Source organism: Ictidomys tridecemlineatus, chromosome 4 (genome assembly GCF_052094955.1).
Source record: "Ictidomys tridecemlineatus isolate mIctTri1 chromosome 4, mIctTri1.hap1, whole genome shotgun sequence".
Lineage (NCBI taxonomy): Eukaryota > Metazoa > Chordata > Mammalia > Rodentia > Sciuridae > Ictidomys > Ictidomys tridecemlineatus.
Window position 1 is genome coordinate 149,053,386 of NC_135480.1, and position 20,108 is coordinate 149,073,493.

Genomic DNA, 20,108 nt, shown 5'->3' on the forward strand with positions numbered 1-20,108 from the left:
GGGTGAACTCAGGATAGGTTGGTAGATGTGAGAGCACAGTTACAAAAACTAAGCAAATGCAACAGAGGCAGAGGGCTGTGCAAACAAGTCTTGTTGTCACTACCATCCTAAATACTATTTATGGAATAGCTTTCATTTTAATTCTGTAACACAACTTAGAATAAAAACCCTAGCAAACTAACACAGTTGTGGAAGCATTTTCTATAAGCATGCTGAACAATTTCTCATAATAGCCTGAAAGACCAAACACAATGAATCCCACCTGAGTTTGTTTTCTTTTCCTGAAAGCAGCAAAAAAGAAATCAGTAAATATGTCTAATACTTACCACGTAATAAAATCTTTTTGCAAGGGTATGTATGAAGATTATTTTGGCTACTGCTGCTGTTCCATACAGACAAACGGAGACATAGAAGTGGTTATACCATGAGAGAGACTGTCCAATAAGAGAGATGAACACTGCTATAATGAGAACCATAACAAGGCTAGTGAACCAGCTAACGAGAGTGATGCCAAGTCCACACAAGAAATCTTTCGTGTAGTTAACAGCTAATAAAGAGAAACAAAAAGTTGAAGTCACTATCTTCTCAAATCAATTACATAACCAGTTAGCAAGCTAAAAAGACAAATGTTTAAAAATCCACCACCATAACTGAAAATTACTGAAATGTCTTAATGTTGAAGACTATTAATTAAATGTTGGAACTGGAAAAAGAAGAATGTTATCAATAAATCAGATGTCTTCTAAATTCAGGTATATCCTTACTAGGGAAGTTGGTCATTTTAATCTTTTTTTTTTAACTGGATTTTAAACTCTGGGACACTTAACTACTGAGTCACATCCCCAGTCCTTTTGATTTTTTATTTTGAATTTTAATATTTATTTTTTAGTTTTCGGCAGACACAACATCTTTGTTGGTATGTGGTGCTGAGGATCGAACCCGGGCTGCACGCATGCCAGGCGAGCGCGCTACCACTTGAGCCACATCCCCAGCCCTGATTTTTTATTTTGAAATAGGGTCTCACTAAGTTGCTCAGAGTCTCACTAAGTTGCTGAGGCAGATTTTGAATTTGTGATCCTCCTGCCTCGGCCTCCCAAATTGCTGGGATTAAGATGTGCACCACTGTGCCTGGAGGTTTATTTTAATCTTTAACACCTTAGAGATGCTTTATGTACCAAAATATTAACCAGAAAAGAAGACAAAGTTCCATATAAAATTTCCCTAAAAGAAACTGACATAGGAAGGCAAAATAGCATGGGAAAATAGCTAGTAATAAAAAATTATTTTAATTTGTTGCTAAATATTTTATTTTGTAACAGCACATAACACCTTAGTCTCAGAAACATTTCAAACGGAAGGGATCAATTTAAACAAAGACAATTTGTTCATACTTCACAACAGTGTGCTATTAGTCTACAGTGTGATCAAGACTTTTTTTATATAATGGGACTTTTCATTAAAAGTAAATCTATAAATAAGGCCTGGAGGCATACACCTATAATCTCAGCTTGTTTCAAAGGCTGAAACAAGAGGAATGCAACTGGAAGCCAGCCTGGGCATTACCAAGATACTGTCTCAAAACAAAAAAAAAAAGGGGGGGAGGGAGTGTAGCTCAGTGGTAGAGCACTTTCCTAACATGCATGAGGACCTGGGTTTAATCCCCAATACAGGAGAAAAAAAAAAAAATCAATCTCAAGAAATCATTTTTCAATAGCTCCTATGTGGCACTTTAATAGAGTACTTTCATGGAGTAAAAATGTACTTCACCAAGACTTAAAAGTATAATAAGCATATCAATTTAACATTTATTTAGAAATCTCTTATAATATAAAATCAAGCATTATTTTCTTAAGATTTTTTAATGTTCTGGAAAGATATAAGCACAATAACTTTTTAGCAAATCCTACAACAGTGTTTGCAATTTTAGAGGAAAATACTTACTGTTATGTTTGGGTTGCCAAAATTTTTTGCCCAGGTACAAAACAACAGCCATTGCCACCATGTAGTTTATTATTGAGCCAACACGAGATGGGTAGGCAATGACAAATAGGCCAAGTACATCAAAGAAAACCATGTTTCCATGTTGATACTCTGAAGAAGTAGCCAGCATATCAGATGTAGCTAGATATTTAAGAACTGCTAAAATGTTATCACCTATTAGTAAAGAGAAATAACAAGGTTGAATCAACTATTTGAAAGAAATTTATATGTAAAACAGAAATAAATTATTATTTGAATAAGAAATTAACTGGGAGCCAGGCACAATGACACACACCCTAATTCCAGTAACATGGAGGCTGAAATGGGACAAATAAGACTTTGAGATCATACTCACTAACTTAGAAAAACCCTGTCTCAAAAAATAAAAAAAAAGGGCTGGGATGTAGGTCATCAGCAGACCTGGATTCAATCCCCAGTACCTCAATAAACAACAACAACAAAAAGGCTAGGCACACACCTGTAATCACAGCTCAAGAGGTTGAAGCAGGAGAACCACAAGTTTGAGGACAGCCTCAGCAATTTAGCAAGACCCTGTCTCAAAATAAAATCTATAAGAGGACTAATGGTACATGTGGTGCAGTGGTAGAAGGCTTGCCTAGCATGCATGAGGCCCTGGGTTCCATCCCAAGCTCTGAGAAAAGGAGGGAAGGAAGGAAGGAGGAAGGGGCTGAATGTGAATAGACAAAGCTTCCTACCTCCTACTGCTCTCCCATTTTTCTTATTAAGTTTCTCAAATAAGGCCCATATTCCCTATTTTACTGCCTCTCAATTTGGAAGCAGACTTTGTCTTCTACTAGAACTATTCATTTTTGCAAAGAGCTCTAATACCACATCTGTTTCATCAGGCTAGTTCAGAGACCCCTATATCTTACTTACTTCTCAGAATTCAAGTTCTGCTTCCCCTGTCCACTGCCAATATAAATAAGAATCACCGTCCCACTTTCCACCATGGCCAATGGCATTCCTTTCCCTAGTCAGCTAAGCTTTATATTTTGTCATCTTTACTGCTGTCCATCTGATTTATCCCTTCTATCCAACTTGTCAAGTCTTGCTGAATTTACATTTTAAATGCATCTAATTCTCCATCCCTCCCCTTTTGTTTCTATCTTTTGTCAACACCACCATAGTCTATGTCCCCCTATTCCACATGAAAATCACTGTCAGAACAACCCGTCTCCACACCATCCACAATGCATTACCCCGATCAACAACATTTAAAACTGTCTTAATGAGTTCATGCATGAACTCAGACCTTCAATGATTCCTCATCCCTTTGGCATCTTCTTAATGATTTTTAAAAAGCCTACAATTTTTCTCTCCCTCATATACTTTTTTTTTTTTAAAAGAGAGAGTGAGAGAGAGAGAATTTTTAATATTTATTTTTTAGTTCTCGGCGGACACAACATCTTTGTTGGTATGTGGTGCTGAGGATCAAACCCAGGCCGCATGCATGCCAGACGAGCGCACTACCGCCTGAGCCACATTCCCAGCCCTCCCTCATATACTTTTACCTCATCTCCCTATTTCTGAAAATATTTCTTCTACTCCAGTCTGACCACCTACTCACCAATAGCTTCCTACACACAAACATACTCTACTCATATTATGCTTACTTGGAACATACTCTTTTCTCTGCAGACCAAATTCTACCAACTCTATGGCTCTACCTCAAATTTGTATCCTCGCATTCTGGACCTTTCCAGAAAGCACTTTAATTCCCTGACTATTAAGCCTCTCACCTACATGCACCACCCACCCAATCAGGGATCCAAGTTAACTATTTTCTACACTGAGTAAGCTGCCCACAGCTGTGTCATAATGCCACCTCCAATGTATGGCTTTTCACCCACTCTGGCTACAGATTTACTGCTCAACAATCCTACTGTAACCCTGGATCAGCTCCCTTTGCAAATCCTTGTAATGAATATTTCTATGTTCTTAACAGCTAAACAGGCAGCAAGACTAAAATTTAAGCCCTTATCTCTCCAATTCCAAATCCCTACCTCATTCTACCACATACTGCCTCTCTAATGCTCAAGCCACAGAATATTTATAGATTTTTACAGGTCATTACTAAAATTTCACCTTATTGTACATTAAAAGTAGATTTTGGAATACCAACCTGCTCTCTGAATGGAGTCTGTTAGAATTCTGTCTGCTGTGTCATACTTGGTGTGATAAATATATCCATTTTCAATAAAAGCTAAGTCTATTCCTAAGACATACAGAAAAACAATAACAACAAAAAAGTCATTTTGTTTTAAATATCAAATTTGTTTTAGACTTGTTTAACATATTAAATTCCTAAAAGACAAAATATCAAAGGGGTGGGATGATTGCTTTGTCATATTTATTAGTGAATGATATAAATTCTCTTCTACATTCTTACAAACTCTGTACATATGGTACATGATTCAATATATAACGACTGAGGAAGTATACTACTTCATAGGAAGGCATTATAAGTCACACAGCAGGAGGTAGGGATGTTAAGTTTGGGCAGTCATCAAAACTTTGCCATCTATATCCTTGCTGGGCCAAAGCCAAATTTTAACTTCAAATAGCTCTATAAGTCCCCAAGGGAGTTGGCAAAGCAAGACAACGACAATGAAAGTCAAAGACCCCTGAAGGATCTATTACCATCTTTTGGGAATGAAGTGCTAAACAGTTCTCCCCTGTTTCTTCTGTCACATTGTGGGGCAAGATGATATATTCTAAAGGAGGCAAACATTTAAATTAGTATGAAGTTTTAAAAGGAAAACATTAAGAACTCTAATGAGTCAGAATGCACAACTCTCATACAGAATATACTCTCAGAAAATGCTGCTTACTCATAACTTTCAAGAGGTAAAGCTTGCTTTTGAAAAATCAATGTTGCACAATAGCCTATAACCATTGACAAAATACCTGGAATGTTCCCAAAATCCCTGAAGATACGGAAGTCAGTATCTGAAGGAATGATTCCACTCTGAAAAACCTCCTGACCCACCACAGATGCAAAAGGGTGTTTAGCTGCTGTTACATAAGCTTGAACCAACCAAGGATTTTCAGGACCTGAAATGAAACATGACAATATAATACAAGGTTAACCTAATAATTTTTTTTAAACATACAATACTAATATTCTTTTCTTGAGGGATATGGGTGGAGCAGGAGCAGGGAGTGGTGCTAGAGATAAAACCCAGGGCATAGGGGCAATCTAAGTAGGCACTCTACCACTGAGCTACATCCCCGATCTAGAACTAATATTTTTAACATACCCAAAAAAGGAACGTAGTGGCTTTTTAAATGTATTATTTTTTAATCCCTTTTCTATATTTTCAAATGTTTAATATGTGTATGCGTATGAGTTTTAAAATGAAAAAATAACCTTTTATAAACAATTTAAATATAAAATAACAACAGTACACAAAGTTTAAGTCTGAATCTGGGTTTTGGTACACACCTATAATCCCAGCTACTCAGAAGGCTAAGGTAGAAGGACTGCAAGTTCAAGGCCAGCCTAGGCAAGACTTTGTCTCAAAAAATAATAGGGGTAGGGATATGGTTCAGTGGTAGAGCATCCCTAGATTCAGTCCCCAGTACTGAGAAGAAAAGTAAAAGAAAAAGTTTAAGTCTATAAATGGAAAAAATCATTCATAAGTCTATCATCCTAAGATATCTACTATCAATTTTATATCTTCAATTTTCTTTTTTTAATTTTTTTTAGTTGTAGATGGACACAATATCTTTATTTTATTTGTTTATTTTTATGTGATGCCAGGAATCAAACACAGTGCCTCACACATGATAAGCAAGTGCTCTACCACTGAGCCACAACTCCAGTCCATGCATCTTCAATTTTCTAATGTATGAATGTGTATATATAGCAACAATGTACAAAGTCAAAGGGTACACTTCATACATTGTTGTTTCACTGAACATTATATAATGAAATTTCCTATGTTGCTAGATATTACAAGGTTCATTTTAATAATTCCTATAACATTATACTCCAGTCCATGCATCTTCAATTTTCTAATGTATGAATGTGTATATATAGCAACAATGTACAAAGTCAAAGGGTACACTTCATACATTGTTGTTTCACTGAACATTATATAATGAAATTTCCTATGTTGCTAGATATTACAAGGTTCATTTTAATAATTCCTATAACATTATACTGAATATACCATAAAGTACCTTACTACTGCTTATAATTTATCACAATTAATAATTCTGCATTCCCATCATCATTCTTTTTTTTTTTCAAATTTATTTTTTAGTTTTCGGCAGACATAACATCTTTATTTTGTATGTGGTGCTGAGGATTGAATCCGGGCCGCACGCATGCCAAGCAAGCGCACTACCGCTTGAGCCACATCCCCAGCCCCCATCATCATTCTTAAACACCTTTTTCTAAATTGGGAGTTCTTCCTTTAGAATTATGGGATAAAGTACATTATTGCTCCAAATTATTCACTCTTTCCTCTCTGAAAAAGAATTCTATATTTCTAACCGTAGCACATAATGCCTCTTCACACGATCAACTGCATGCTTGGCCACATGATTTGCTCTGACCAACAGCGTGTGAGTAGGAATGATGTAACCCTCAACATAGGAGGAAATCTAAAAGCCATTCCATCCCTCTCTTTAACTTTAGCCATGAGGTCACTACATCTCTGATGGTGGCGTCTCCTTTACTCTAAATCCCAGAATAAATAAGACACATGAAACATAATAATCTTGGAATGACTACAGATACCCAAAACTGAAAACATGACATGAACAAAAACTAAGCCTTTGCTATTGTAAATCACTGAAATTTTAGACTTCTTATAACAAAACTTGGCAATACATTGATTTAACAGATAAAATAACTATTTCAGAGCATCTGGGAATATTGTTTTCATAACTTTATAAACAGATTATCCTACAATAAAAAGATGACTGAACAAAAAGAGGGAAGGCACTATAAACACACAGAAGAGTTTCATACTGGAGTCATCACACATAGATTTTTAAATAATTATGTTTAATATGCGAAAAAGAACAAAAAGAAAAAGGAATGGAATATACAGAAATGTGTACAAGAAACATATGAGATCATTGAAAAGTCTATCCAAAGCATGATTAACTGCAGTCTTAGGAGAACAGGAGACAAAATGGAGCAGAAGCAATGCTAGATGCAGTGGTACACACATATAATCCCAACTACTTGGGAGACCAAGGCAGGAGGACTGCAAGTTCAAAGCCTGTCTGGACAACTTAGGGAAACTCTGTCTCAAAATTTCAAAAAATAAAGAAAAAGAACTAGGTATGTAGTTCAGTGGTAGAGTACCCTTGGATTCAGTCCCCCATACATAAAAAAAAAAATAAAAAATAAAAAAGTAATGTCAGTAACAAAACATGTAGTCTACAAAACAAAATAAAAATACATGAAATACCGAAATAAACATACACCAAAAGAGAAAGAAAAGAAAGCCTTCCTTCTAGTATAATTCCAACTATTTAATACAATTAGAATGATGAAGACAAAAAAAAAAGTAGTAAAAATTTCTTAGGGCAAGAATTATGTGATTGCTAAAACTGGGATCAAAATTTGGTAAGTAATTTCAAAGTAGTTACTACGAAGGGGGGAAAACAGTAATTTGTATAAAGAGAAACAATTGAAAACCCTGGAAAATACCTTAATTAAATGAGAATAATTTAATATTATCAATAATAAAGACAAAAAGATACTACAGGCCTCTTGATGTGATGCACTAAGGACAAAAATACAAATGGAAAATGAAAAGCAATACTGGGGAAACATATGAGACCCTACATTAATATAATTAACCCTACATTATTATAATTAAACCATTATTAGTATTATAATTAGATATTGATAATTAAAATCATACTGAAAAACTATAAAAAGTGATTATCACTAAAATCAGAATAACAGTCTTAGATGGGAAGGAAATAGTTCAGTGTAGAATACCTGCTTAGCATGAGGCAAGCCCTGTGTTTGATCCTCAGCATGAAAGGAAGGAAGAAAGGAACTGTATTTGAAGAGGCAGAGGAGGAAAAATTTGGGAGGAAGAATAGCAAGAGTCTACACTTGGTCATGAGGTGAAGACAGAAGCATGTTCACCTTATAATAAAATTTTATACTTTGTATAAATTATACAATGGCTGTGATATATTTACTAACACATGATAATTAAACGCTATGCTTGATACTAGATTGGAATCCAGATTAAAACAACAAAAACTGTTAAGACAGTATTAGAATGCCTGAAAAAAATCTTAAAATAAATTTTCACTATATAATAGTTTTATATTATAATGTTACATTTCTTAAGTATGATAAATGTATTATCATAGAGAATATCCATACCATATTCTTTACTTACTGATATGATACTGAGATTACCAACAGACATGATTTTTCTCCTTTATTCTGTTAATGCAGTGAATTATATAGATTTTCAAATATTTCAAATATAAATCATCTTGTTGCTTAACTTGGCTGAAAAGTACCTGTTTTGTTATGTATAAACTACTGGATTCAATCATTAATACTTTATTTAGGACATGTGCACCAAAGTTTGATGTTATATACCAAAAATCTCCAAAGTTAAACACATGCATACCTTATAACTCAGCAATTCTACTTAGAATTGAACATATACATACATGTGTACCACAAGACACCTACAAAAACACTTACAGCAGGCCCATTCATAAGAGGCAAAGATTGAAAACAAACTAACATCATCAGAAGAATAAATATAGTTGTACAATGAAATATTATTCAGCAACGGAAAACAATGAACTACTGCTAAACAAACATAAATGAATCTTACAGCCAGAAGGTTGAATGAAAAAGTCATACACACAAAGAAAATATAATGTATGATTTGATTTATACAAAGTTCAAATACAAGCAAAATTAAATCAAGATATGTTGATGTATTGATGACCTTTGGGGGTAGGAATGACTGAGAAGGCCACAAGGTACCTATCATATTTTCTGCCTTGATCTAGGTGGTGCTTACATGATTATATTGAATTTGTTAAATTCACTAAGCTGAACATTAAGAGCTGTGAACTTTTCTTACATTATAATAAGAGATGAAATAAAGATACCATTTTATGCTCTGTACCATAAAAACTACTTGAGAAAAACACAAGGCCCATTAGTAGGAAAGGGATTTACAGTTTTAAAGATCTACTACCTGGTCTCTAACCCAGTAGAGATTCTACTGCAACATCCAAGTGCTCTAGCCCTACTCCAGCCTCTCATGGATCATCCACTGCAATCTACAGGTTGTGGCAAATCAACTTTGGGTATAAAAAGGGAGGGTAGGGAGACTGGAAGGGGAAGACAGATCAGCTCCTGAGTAAGATAATCCCCATGGTATAAACAAAAGGGAGCCCTTTAAATGAGAAATTCCCTGCCTTGATCTGAGTGGTTCTTATCACCCAGATATATACCTAAATATTTTATACTACATTGTTATTAATCATAAGAGGTAGGTACAGGTATAGCTCAGCAGCAGAGCGCTTGCCTCGCACACATAAGGCACTGGGTTCAATCCTCAGCACCACATAAAAATAAATAAATATTTAAAAAAGAGGTAGATACAAATAGTATCCCATTTTTATAAAGGAGAAAGTATAGCTTGAAGCAGTTATAAAATTTGTCCAATGTTCAGTGCTTACAGCATACTGCCACTAAGGTTGTGAGGTTTGAGCTTATGTCATTTAATTACAGACCCTGGACTCTTCATCACTCCCCTATCTCACCTTCTCCCAAAAGCTTTTATCTTAGTTATCCTAAAAGAGAAAGGTATCAGACACATTTAGAAACATTTTTCAATTTGCATGCTATCTCTTGCCATCATCAAAATCCTTCATGCTTCCAGGTTGTGTGTATCTATAAATTACTTCTTAAAGAATAAGCCCATACCTATAATCTCAGTAACTCAGGAGACTAAGCCAGAAGGATAGAGACCCTCAGCAACTTAGGGAGACCCTGTCTCAAAAAAAATTTAAATAGGACTGGGTATGTAGCTCAATAGCAAAACACCCTGGGTTCAATCTCCAGTACCAGAAAAAAGAATGAGTCACTTTTTTCATGCAAAGAGTTTAGGTATATGTGTTGTTGAAGGGAACTAGAATTCAGTGAAAGAATGAAAAGTCAAAGCTCCCTGAAGTGAAGTGAAAGCAGAGCTACATCATCATTGTCACAGCTCTACCTCTTCACATTTGGGTGGTGGCACTGGCACCCAGAGAAACAAAAAAAGGAAACTCAATAAAGGAGAAAAAAAGGCAAATATTATTAATGAAGCCAAGAAAGATAAGGCCTGAAAACTGGACACTGAATTTGCCACAGCAACTTTATTAACAAGAGTAGTTTTGGTGAGAAGGCTAAAGCTTACAGAACTGGTCCAAAAGCAGAAACAAGTCACATGGAGAAAACAACCATAGATCAGTCTCAAAAGAATTTTGCAGTAGATGGTCAGAGAAATAAGGCAGTAGAGTTGGGTTGGGAGAAAAAGTGGTTTTCTTTAAGATGAGAGAAAGAGTTCATTTCTGTAGAGAAGAAAAAAATGAATGATGGAAAAACAAAAAAGAACTTAAAAGAATTTAAGTCACCATCTATATAACCAGTCTCCTACTCATGAACCTTCAAGTTAATTTAAAAGTTTCACTAATAAAAAAGCCAAGCCAGGTGTAGCGGTGCACACTTATAATCCCCAACTTGGAAGACTGAGGCAGGAGGATAGTTCCAGGCTAGCCTGGGCAACATAGTAAGACCCCATCTCAAAAAAAAGTCAAGAAGACTATGTAACACTTAGCCCTATGTGTCCAAGTCAACTATTTCTACAAAATAAATTCCCAGAATTGAACCAGCTAGACAGAAGAATCTACATTTAAAAAAGTAATACATATACCCTACTGTCATATATATCTAAAAACAACAACAACAACAAAAAAAAGTAATACATAGTCACGCATGGTGGCCTGACTATAATTCTAGCAACTCCAGAGACTAAGGCAGGAGAATCACAAGTTCAATGCCAGCCTCAGAAACTCAGCAAGGCTCTAAGCAATTTAGCAAGATCCTGTCTCTAAATAAAAAATAAAAAGGTCTAGGGATATGGCTCAGTGGTTAAGCATCCCTGGGTTCAATACTCAGTACCAAAAAAATATATAATTCATATTGACAAAATACATCATTCTACATTTCTACCAATAAATAGTGTATAAAAGATGCCTGTTTCTCTAATACTCCAAATGTCCATCAGATAATGAAATTAATAAACAAAATGTGATAGATCCATATACAATGGGCTATTCATCCATTTAAAAGAAATGAAGTACTGATATATACTAGAACATGGTAGAACCTCAAAAACATACTAAGGAAAAGAAGCCACATACAAGATGCCATGTTATTTGTTTCCATTAATATGAAATAACTAGAATAGACAAATGTGTAGAAATAGAAAATTGGCTGGTGGTTGCCTGCGTTTGGGACAAAATGGGAATGAATGCATATTGAGTATAGGGGTTTTCTTCAGGGTAATAAATACATTTTATAATTATGATGATGATCACTCGACTCTTGTGGATATATCTAAAAACCACTTAATTTTACACTTTTCTCTGAATTATATCTCAATAAAGCTATAATTTATTATTTTTTTTAAAGAGAGTGAGAGAGGAGCGAGAGAGAGAGAGAGAGAGAGAGAGAGAGAGAGAGAGAGAGAGAATTTTTAATATTTATTTTTTAGTTCTCAGCGGACACAACATCTTTGTTGGTATGTGGTGCTGAGGATCAAACCCGGGCCGCACGCATGCCAGGCGAGCGCGCTACCGCTTGAACCACATCCCCAGCCCAATAAAGCTATAATTTAAATAAAAAGAATGCATTCTAAAGAAAATATAAAGCAGAGTATAATCCTGTTTTATTTATATACACACATACACACACACACAAAAAAAAAACATATTCCAAAAGGATGTAGACTAAACTGCACTGGTTTGCTCTAGGTGGTAGGAACAAAAACATGAATATTTTCACAAGAGAAAATAAAAGATTCTGTGATCCTTTTTGTTTATGGGCTTTCTTGCACTCAAAGTTGGTAGTATCTGAAATTCTTTTTTTAACAAGGAATTTATATTACTGATCTAATCTGTCTAAATTTTAAAAGGATGGATTTTAAAACAACTTCACTATTATTAAATCAAGCCTTCCCAATTCATTAAATCATTGAGCTGATGAATCAGTCTTTCTGGCCCTTCTTTAAAAAATTAATAGTAATGATTATTCTAGTCACTAAAAACTCAAATAGAGGCTGGGGCTGGGGCTCAGCAGTAGCACACTTGCCTGGCATGTGTGAGGCACTGGGTTCATTTCTCAGCACCGCGTATAAATAAATAAAATAAAGGTCTATTAACACCTAAAAAATATTTTTAAAAAACCCTTCCAAATCAACATCTCTCAGAAGTGACAACAAAACTAGAAAGTACAGACTGTTTTAATTGAAAAGTTTCTAGGACAGGACAAGTAAATTATTACCACACAGAAAAAGGGCTTATTTAAAACGCAAAGGACAGAGCCATCTGCCTTATGCTTTCAAGCACAATTCCAAATGTCAAGGGGCGGGCGGGGGGAGGATTTATCCGTTTTTATTTTTATTTTTTTTTAGTTGTCGATGGACTTTTATTTTATTTATGCATTTCTATGTGGTGCTAAGTATCGAACCCAGTACCTCACACATGACAGGCAAGCACTCTACCACTGAGCCACAACCCCAATCTGGATTTATCCTCTTTTAGTTAAACATGGAAACAATACTAACTTTCAGAAAAACGTACCCACAAAAGCTAGTCTTTGTAGGCAATGGGATCAAAAGTGAAAGCAATACTGGGAAAGGTACAAGAATTTTAGAATGTACTCAGAGGAAGCTTTCAGATATGCAGTTTAGCCACAAGAATAAGCTCCAAAATTGGGGGGGGGGGGAATTTCATCCAAATCTTTTGTTGATGATCCTTCAGAAATATATTACTTTCGAAATATGAGGGTTTTAGAATGAGTAAAACATTTAAATTATATATAAACATTCTGCTATTGAGTCCTAAGTCACTTTTTTGCTTTATTATTAAAGTAACATATGCACTGCAAAATTTTAAACAATTCAGAAAGTAAAATAGTAGTGACAAGAATTGTCTTATTTCATGAAGTAGTGTAGAGCTCAAACTGCTTTTTTACATTTTTCCCCCTCTTGGCTCCAGGCACAACCTCCCTAGTTCCACCAATAAATACCTAGTATTTAACTGTGACCATTATTAAATTTATTTATAGCCTTCCAGATAATGCAATTATTTCTAAAATTTATGTAGCTATAGAATTTTTAAATAAAATACATACATTAAGTGAAGAATAAGGACTTTGGGCTAGTCAGACCTAACAACAGTGAGTACTAAATAAATATAAATAAATAAATAAACTGACTTGGGACTCAACCTGACTAACCCTAGGTAAATGTGCTTTCAACTGTTTGGGCTATACATACATAAAATATGCTAATATATATGCACACAGAAAAAAATTCAGGAAAGCTACAGACTAGCATATAACACTGGATTATACCTGGATAGGAGGAATATGGGGATAGGGTGCTGTGACAATAACTAAAAGCATGAATATAAAGGCACTTAGCATACAGTATACTTATGATAAGGAAAACACATACAGACATGCTACTGTTCATGTGAAGCCCTGAGATTTTTAAAAGAGGAAAGACTGACTTAAAGTCCTCTTTCCTTACAAATTTTCTGCTACTGCTTTTTTATTTGGTCATTGTTGAATGTGTTCTTCCTACCCTGAATGACATCCCAGAGGTGTGAATAAAATGTAGCAGCTACTTACTCCTATGTTAGAGTCCAGCTTCTTCTCATTAGTTAGATGAAGAGGAAGCAATGAGATCTGAGAGCTGAAAAAAAAGTAAAAACCTCGCTGCTTTTAATCTTATGACCTTGAGATTCTCAGAGGCTTAGCTGAAGTAAAGCACACGTCCATTTTGAAGCATAAAAACTTAAGTTGGATGGATAGTAAGTATGGTACTGCTCAGGTTACAAAAACACACTTAGCATTTAGCATAACTTCGTAACTTAAACAATACCATATCTTTCATGGATGCTATAAAACAAGTTCCCATTATCACCTTATTCACTTCCCTCACCAATCTCACCCAACACACTACTCAATATAAAAATCTTCTGGCAAATGTTTATGTCTGGATAAAAAACATAACCCCAAATTTCTAATAGAGCAGGGAAAAGGCATGGAACTTCCATTGTCAGATTTTAGTAGACCCTGACTAAATAAATCTATGAGTTTTGAATTAAGAAAGATGATAATTACATATTTATCAACTGTAACTTTTTATCATTAAAAAGCTTAATCATAAAATTTAAAATATTTCACTGGGAATGGTGACACACACCTATAATATCAGCAACTCAGGAATATAAGGCAGGAGGAACACAAGTTCAAGGTGGCTAGTCTCAGCAACTTGGCAAGGCCCTAGGTGACTCAGTGAGAAGGGTCTCAAAAAAAAAAAAAATTAAAAGGGCTGGGGATGTGGCTCAGTAGTAAAGTACCTCTGGGTTCAATCCCCAGTATCAAAAAATCAATTAAAAAAATTTTTTTAAACATTTCTCTGGTGGATTAAATATTGTTGGATTTCTTTTTACATTTAAATTAATTCAATGATAAATTTAAATACTTTAAACTACACATAATTTTCTTATTTTAATACATGAAATGATTCTCATTTAAAGTTATTTATATCGTGATCACCCATAATGAATAAAATGTTCACTACCTACATGACATTCTAAACCTGAACTGCCTAGATTCAAATCTTGTTCTGCCATTTACCAACTCTGAAAACTTAGGTAAATTTATACTTTTTTATATTCTATAAAGAATGCTCATTCAAGACATACTTCATTAAAGACGGTGGATATGTTCCTCAGTGAAAAGAGCACTTGCTGAGCAAAAACAAAAAACAAAGAGATTGTTTAAGGAATTACTTAAGTTAAAAAACTTTCCACTTTAAAAAAAATCAGAATTGCATTAAAATACACAGAGCATGGTGTTGTATACCTGTTTGGAACACAAGTTCTTTCCCTCCTACACCAGCTGCTTCCAGGTTAATAAATGCACGAATCAGGCTGGCCCAGGGGTGCTGAGTAATGAAACCATGACTGGCCTTAATGAGAAGGAAAGAAAATAAATACAGGGTAAATGATCAGAACCTAAATTTTTTACTGTACTTATTTAAAAGGACAGATTGGCTATCTTCATGAGGTAAAGAATATAAGAACAAAAGAATCATTTCTCAAAGGCAGTCACTGAAGACATTCTGTGTTTCTCTTTACATCTAATGGCTGTGTGCAGTCTATTGAGTTTTAGAAAGTCATTTATCAGAGAGGCAGCCTGAGTGGTGCCAAACAACATCCTTGGTAAATGTGAGGCTGGGCAAAAGAAAGACAAAAAGAACAAGAGTAAGGAAGAGATAATTCGCATGGCAGTGCATTCATTCTATATGCCTGTCTGAAAACATCTCTGTAACTCCAAAGAAAACTAAATATGAGTTATTATGCCATCAAAGAACTCTCAAAAGAATCAAACACTGCCAAGATGAACTGTTCTGAGTTGAGTTCTTCATATACTGAACATGTTAACATCAGTGGATTTTCTAAAGTACTGCAGGTACAATATGTCTTTTGCATACCATTTTATAATACTATTCATATGAATAATAAAAATGCATAAGTGTTAGTTATTGTTATTATTCTCATTATTACTAAAGCCTGGTATTTAAAACAGTTCTCACCTGCAAGACATTTTCTTCAGCACCATTGAAGAGAAACACCACAGCATGCCGTAAGGATACTGAAGATGTTGATAAGACACGAAGGACTTCCAGCATTACTGAACAACTAACTGCATCATCACTGGCACCTTCAAACCAGAAAAACAGATTTGCTTCTCAGATTTTAGAACTTTTACATTATAATTGTAATGCCTAAGAATGGAATTTTTTCCCTCAGAGAAGAATCACAAAAGCTGCAAGATCAGAAGCATAACTCTGTCATTGTCAGGTGACCACTATCCCTACCACAGATAAACCTCATGAGGATCTTTGGTTTGCTCACTGACTTACAATCAGAGACTGGAACCAATCCAGGCTCACAGTAGACTGTATCTGTTGAATAAAGCAAACAGATGAGACCTAAAGTTATACTGAAAACTGGTATTCTCAGCAACTGAAGGCTATTTATCATTTTTTCTCCTTATTTTGCATCCTCTAATATTCTCATTTCTGGTACCTACTGCTTTCTTCATCATCTCCCATTGTCACCCACTCCCTTCTTGCTTATTTTCCTACCAAGATCATAAAAGCTACAAATCATTCCACATCAACAGAGGGGATGGTTTGGATGGTACAATACTTTTTAAGGTTCTTCCAAGCGGATCAATCATATGATGGAAAAGCACAATGAAAACATTTGTCTGGTAGACACAGTAGCCTAACTAAGTCATATATCTGGTCCCACCACTGACAAAGTAGAGGAATTAGTCAAATCTCCTAACCTCTTAACTCAGAAATTTTATATGTTGATTAAAGGAGATTATAAAAAGGACTCTGGTGCCTTGTTTTTTTTTTAAAGCACTGAAGGGGTAGTTAAAGGAACTGACTGGATATTTGATGGTATTCAGGAATTACTGTTAGGTTTTATAGGTGAAGTAACTAGTAGTATTATGATCATGTCAAATAATACAGAATGAAAAACAGAGAAACCATTATAGCTAAGATCTGCTTCAAAATCATCAAAGAACAGAGGAGTAGAAGCAGAAAATTAAGACTGGATCACTGAAGTTGAATGTACAATGGGGTTCATTAAACATTCTCTTTTTATGTATTTGAGATTTTCCATAATAAAAAGTTTAAAGAGCTGGGGGTAGTAACTCACACCTGAAATCCCAGCTTGGGAGGTTGAGGCAGGAGCATTTTGAGTTCAAAGTCAGCCTTAGCAAGGCCCTGTCTCTAAATAAAAAATAAAAAAGGCTGAAGACGTGGCTCAATGGTTAAGCATCCCTGGGTTCAATCCCTGGTACCAAAAATAAACAAAAAATTTAAAACAATAAGTTTAAAGAATATTCCAAGTAAATAAACTCTATCAGAACCCAAGCAAGAGCATTTCTGGATCTACACACTGGGAGGCAGTGTGCTCCAGTTTAATGGCTATTTTAGAAAAGGAAAGATTAGGAAATAAATTTTAACCCTTGCTTTACTCCACTATTTTCCAGTCTAGGAAGCAGAATAATGACAGCCACCTCCCAGGTTTGTTGTGAAGATTATACAAGACAAACTTGGTACCTAAAACCTGGGAGGCATTCCATGTTAATTTTTCCTTCTCCTTTGAGTAAACTTATTCCATGAAGTTCCAAATTTTCAATTCTGGGAACTTAATGTTCAAATATCATTTCAAAGTGGACATAATTAGCATATTTATTGCTCAATTTAAGTTGTTATGGCTGTTCCACATCTGACACAATGAGACAAAGGGGTTAAGGATGCCAGCCAAAATAAAAATGCTTGTTTGGGCTTTGTTAAATTCTAGATCCAATTCCTACTGAAGAAGAAACACTATTAACAATTCTTGTCTTGGTAGTGATTACTGAATTGTGGTATTAATCAAAATGAAACAAAGTAATAGTTATCTAATTACTATTCTGCAAGAATATGTTGCCATTACTAAAAAGTGCCACCTTGGGCTGGGGATGTGGCTCAAGCGGTAGCACGCTCTCCTGGCATGTGTGCGGCCCAGATTTGATCCTCAGCACCACATACAAAGATGTTGTGTCCACCGAGAACTAAAAAATAAATAAATAACACCCCCCCCCTTTAAAAAAAATAAAATAAAAAGTGCCACCTTTGGCTAGGTATGGTGGCATGAACCTGGAATCAGGAAGGTGAGACAGGAGGATAATGGTAAGTTGGAGGCTAGCCTGGGCAACTCAGTAAGACCCTGTCTAAAAATAAAAACTAAGGGTTGGGAATGTAGCTCAGTGGTAGAGTGTCCCAACAAAAACAAAAAAGGGCTGGGGCTATAACTCAGTGGCAGAGCGCTTGCCTAGCATGTGTGAGGAACTAGGTTAAGTCCTCAGCACCACATAAAAATAAACAAATAAAATAAAGGCATTCTGGCATTCTGTCCATCTACAACTACAAAAATTTTTTTTTAAAAAGTGCCGTCCAGAAACAAAAATATTTTTTTAAACATTTACTTTTTTTTTTAAAAGATGGACATAATATTTTTACGTGGTGCTGAGGATAGAACCCAGTGCCTACCATGCATGAGGCAAGTGCTCTATGGCTAAGCTATAACCCCAGCCCCAAAACATTTACTTTTACTTTGAGGCTGAGAATCCTTTTATAATAAAAAGCAAACAATAAAATTTTTCTTTATTAAAAATAAAAGGGAAATTAAACATATTTATCATTACAGGGTTGATTAATAAATTATGCCGTCCATTTATCTTCCCTTATTTTAATGGTTCTGGTATCTTAGAAGAGAAAGAAAGGGGAGTAGTTGAGCAACCTACCTTTCTGTTTAGAATTAACCCCAAAATTGAAGCCACTCCCCAAATAACTCAATAACTCTTCTACCAATGACTGAGAACCTCACAGCAGACTCAAAAAGATAATTAAGGCTTTTGTGTGAATAAGATTACTCCTAATTGGTACTAGTTCCTGAGTTTCAAAAACAATAGAGCTGGGGATGTGGTCAGGTACCCCTGAGTTCAATCCCCAGTACAAAAAAAAAAAAAAACTCATACTTCAATTTCTATCCCACAAGAATAATTCAGGTAATAGTCTATTTGATGAATGTGCAAAACCTTATTTCATTATTTTTAACACCTTCTTGACAGAAATTTCCTTGAGACTATTGGTATAGGTATTCTTATAAAAATCTAGGTAAAAATGGATTCTAATGACTCACAAAAATACCATTCTTTAATTAGCACACTACATATGCAATTTGTAACACTTGGCCCCAAGAATAACAGAATATGCCACTTTGGCATAAGGATTATTTTGAGCTGAAAGCAACTGAGAAGTGGATAAATGCTCTTGCCTTCCTCCTATTTGCCTAAAATAGGCAATAGGATATAAATTTATGGAGGTATTCTACCTTCCCTTTCTACCAAGAAGGTCAAAGGCTGATCACCAAAGACAATTTTAGACCCTTATTAACCTAGAAACTGCAGCAGAGAAATTTAAATAACAAACTTTACTAACTAGCTTTATCTACAATATATTTATATTCAAACAATTTGCTGGCCATGGAGACTCGGAGTCCTTTTCCTTTGTCTTGTTAATCCAAAAGGCACTGTGTTTTTGTTGAAGATGCTATATAAACCAGAGTTCTAAGCCACCTTTTTGATATTTACTCATTTTCCCTGGATACCTTCCTTGTAATACATGGTAATAAACTTCGATTTTTCTCTTTTCAATCTATCTTCTCAGGCTAGGGATATGGTTCGGTGGTAAAGTGTTTGCCTAGCATTCACAAGGTCCTGGGTTAGATCCCCAGCACTGCCCCCCCACCAAAAAAACGATCTTTTTGTTATTACAGGAATTCAATCCATCTAAGAACTATGAAGGACAGAGGGAAAATTATTTTTTCTTCCTCTACATTTACTTATTTACAAACCTTTCTTATATAATATCCTTAAAACAATTATGATACTTATTTGCCCCTTCCCAGAACTGATGTATTATAGAGGGTGATGCTTGTTTTATTAGTGCTTTTATTCTGACATAAAAGACCACTGGTTTTTCCAACATGGAGGAAAGTACTCCAGCTTTTACACAACAAATATGTGCATACTGATTTCTGAAAAAGCCAAGTACATTCTAAATGATAACATTGTAAAATGCTATTTTCTATTTGTATCTATCCACTTTTCCTACTTTAACTATTGAAAACAATTTTCTGAGGAATCTTATTTTACAAAATGAAAGTTCTATTTAGGAGATTTT

The 20,108-nt window shown here is 35.0% G+C and overlaps 1 protein-coding gene across 4 annotated transcripts in view; it reads right to left on the reverse strand.

Moving 5' to 3' along the window:
• Positions 1–20,108, reverse strand: part of Ermp1 (endoplasmic reticulum metallopeptidase 1) — a 73,628-nt gene that overhangs the window by 50,766 nt on the left and 2,754 nt on the right. For all 4 annotated transcript variants that reach the window (XR_013438115.1, XR_002484251.3, XM_005327961.5 and 1 more), the window contains exons 3-8: positions 15,891–16,018; positions 15,158–15,263; positions 4,909–5,055; positions 4,124–4,216; positions 1,942–2,154; positions 327–547 (exon numbers count right to left, since the gene is read on the reverse strand). Coding sequence is in view for 2 of the 4 variants with exons in the window: in XM_005327961.5 (XP_005328018.2) it covers positions 327–547; positions 1,942–2,154; positions 4,124–4,216; positions 4,909–5,055; positions 15,158–15,263; positions 15,891–16,018 (908 nt within the window). In the remaining 2 variants the exon portion in view is untranslated. The remainder of the gene's footprint in view (positions 1–326; positions 548–1,941; positions 2,155–4,123; positions 4,217–4,908; positions 5,056–15,157; positions 15,264–15,890; positions 16,019–20,108) is intronic.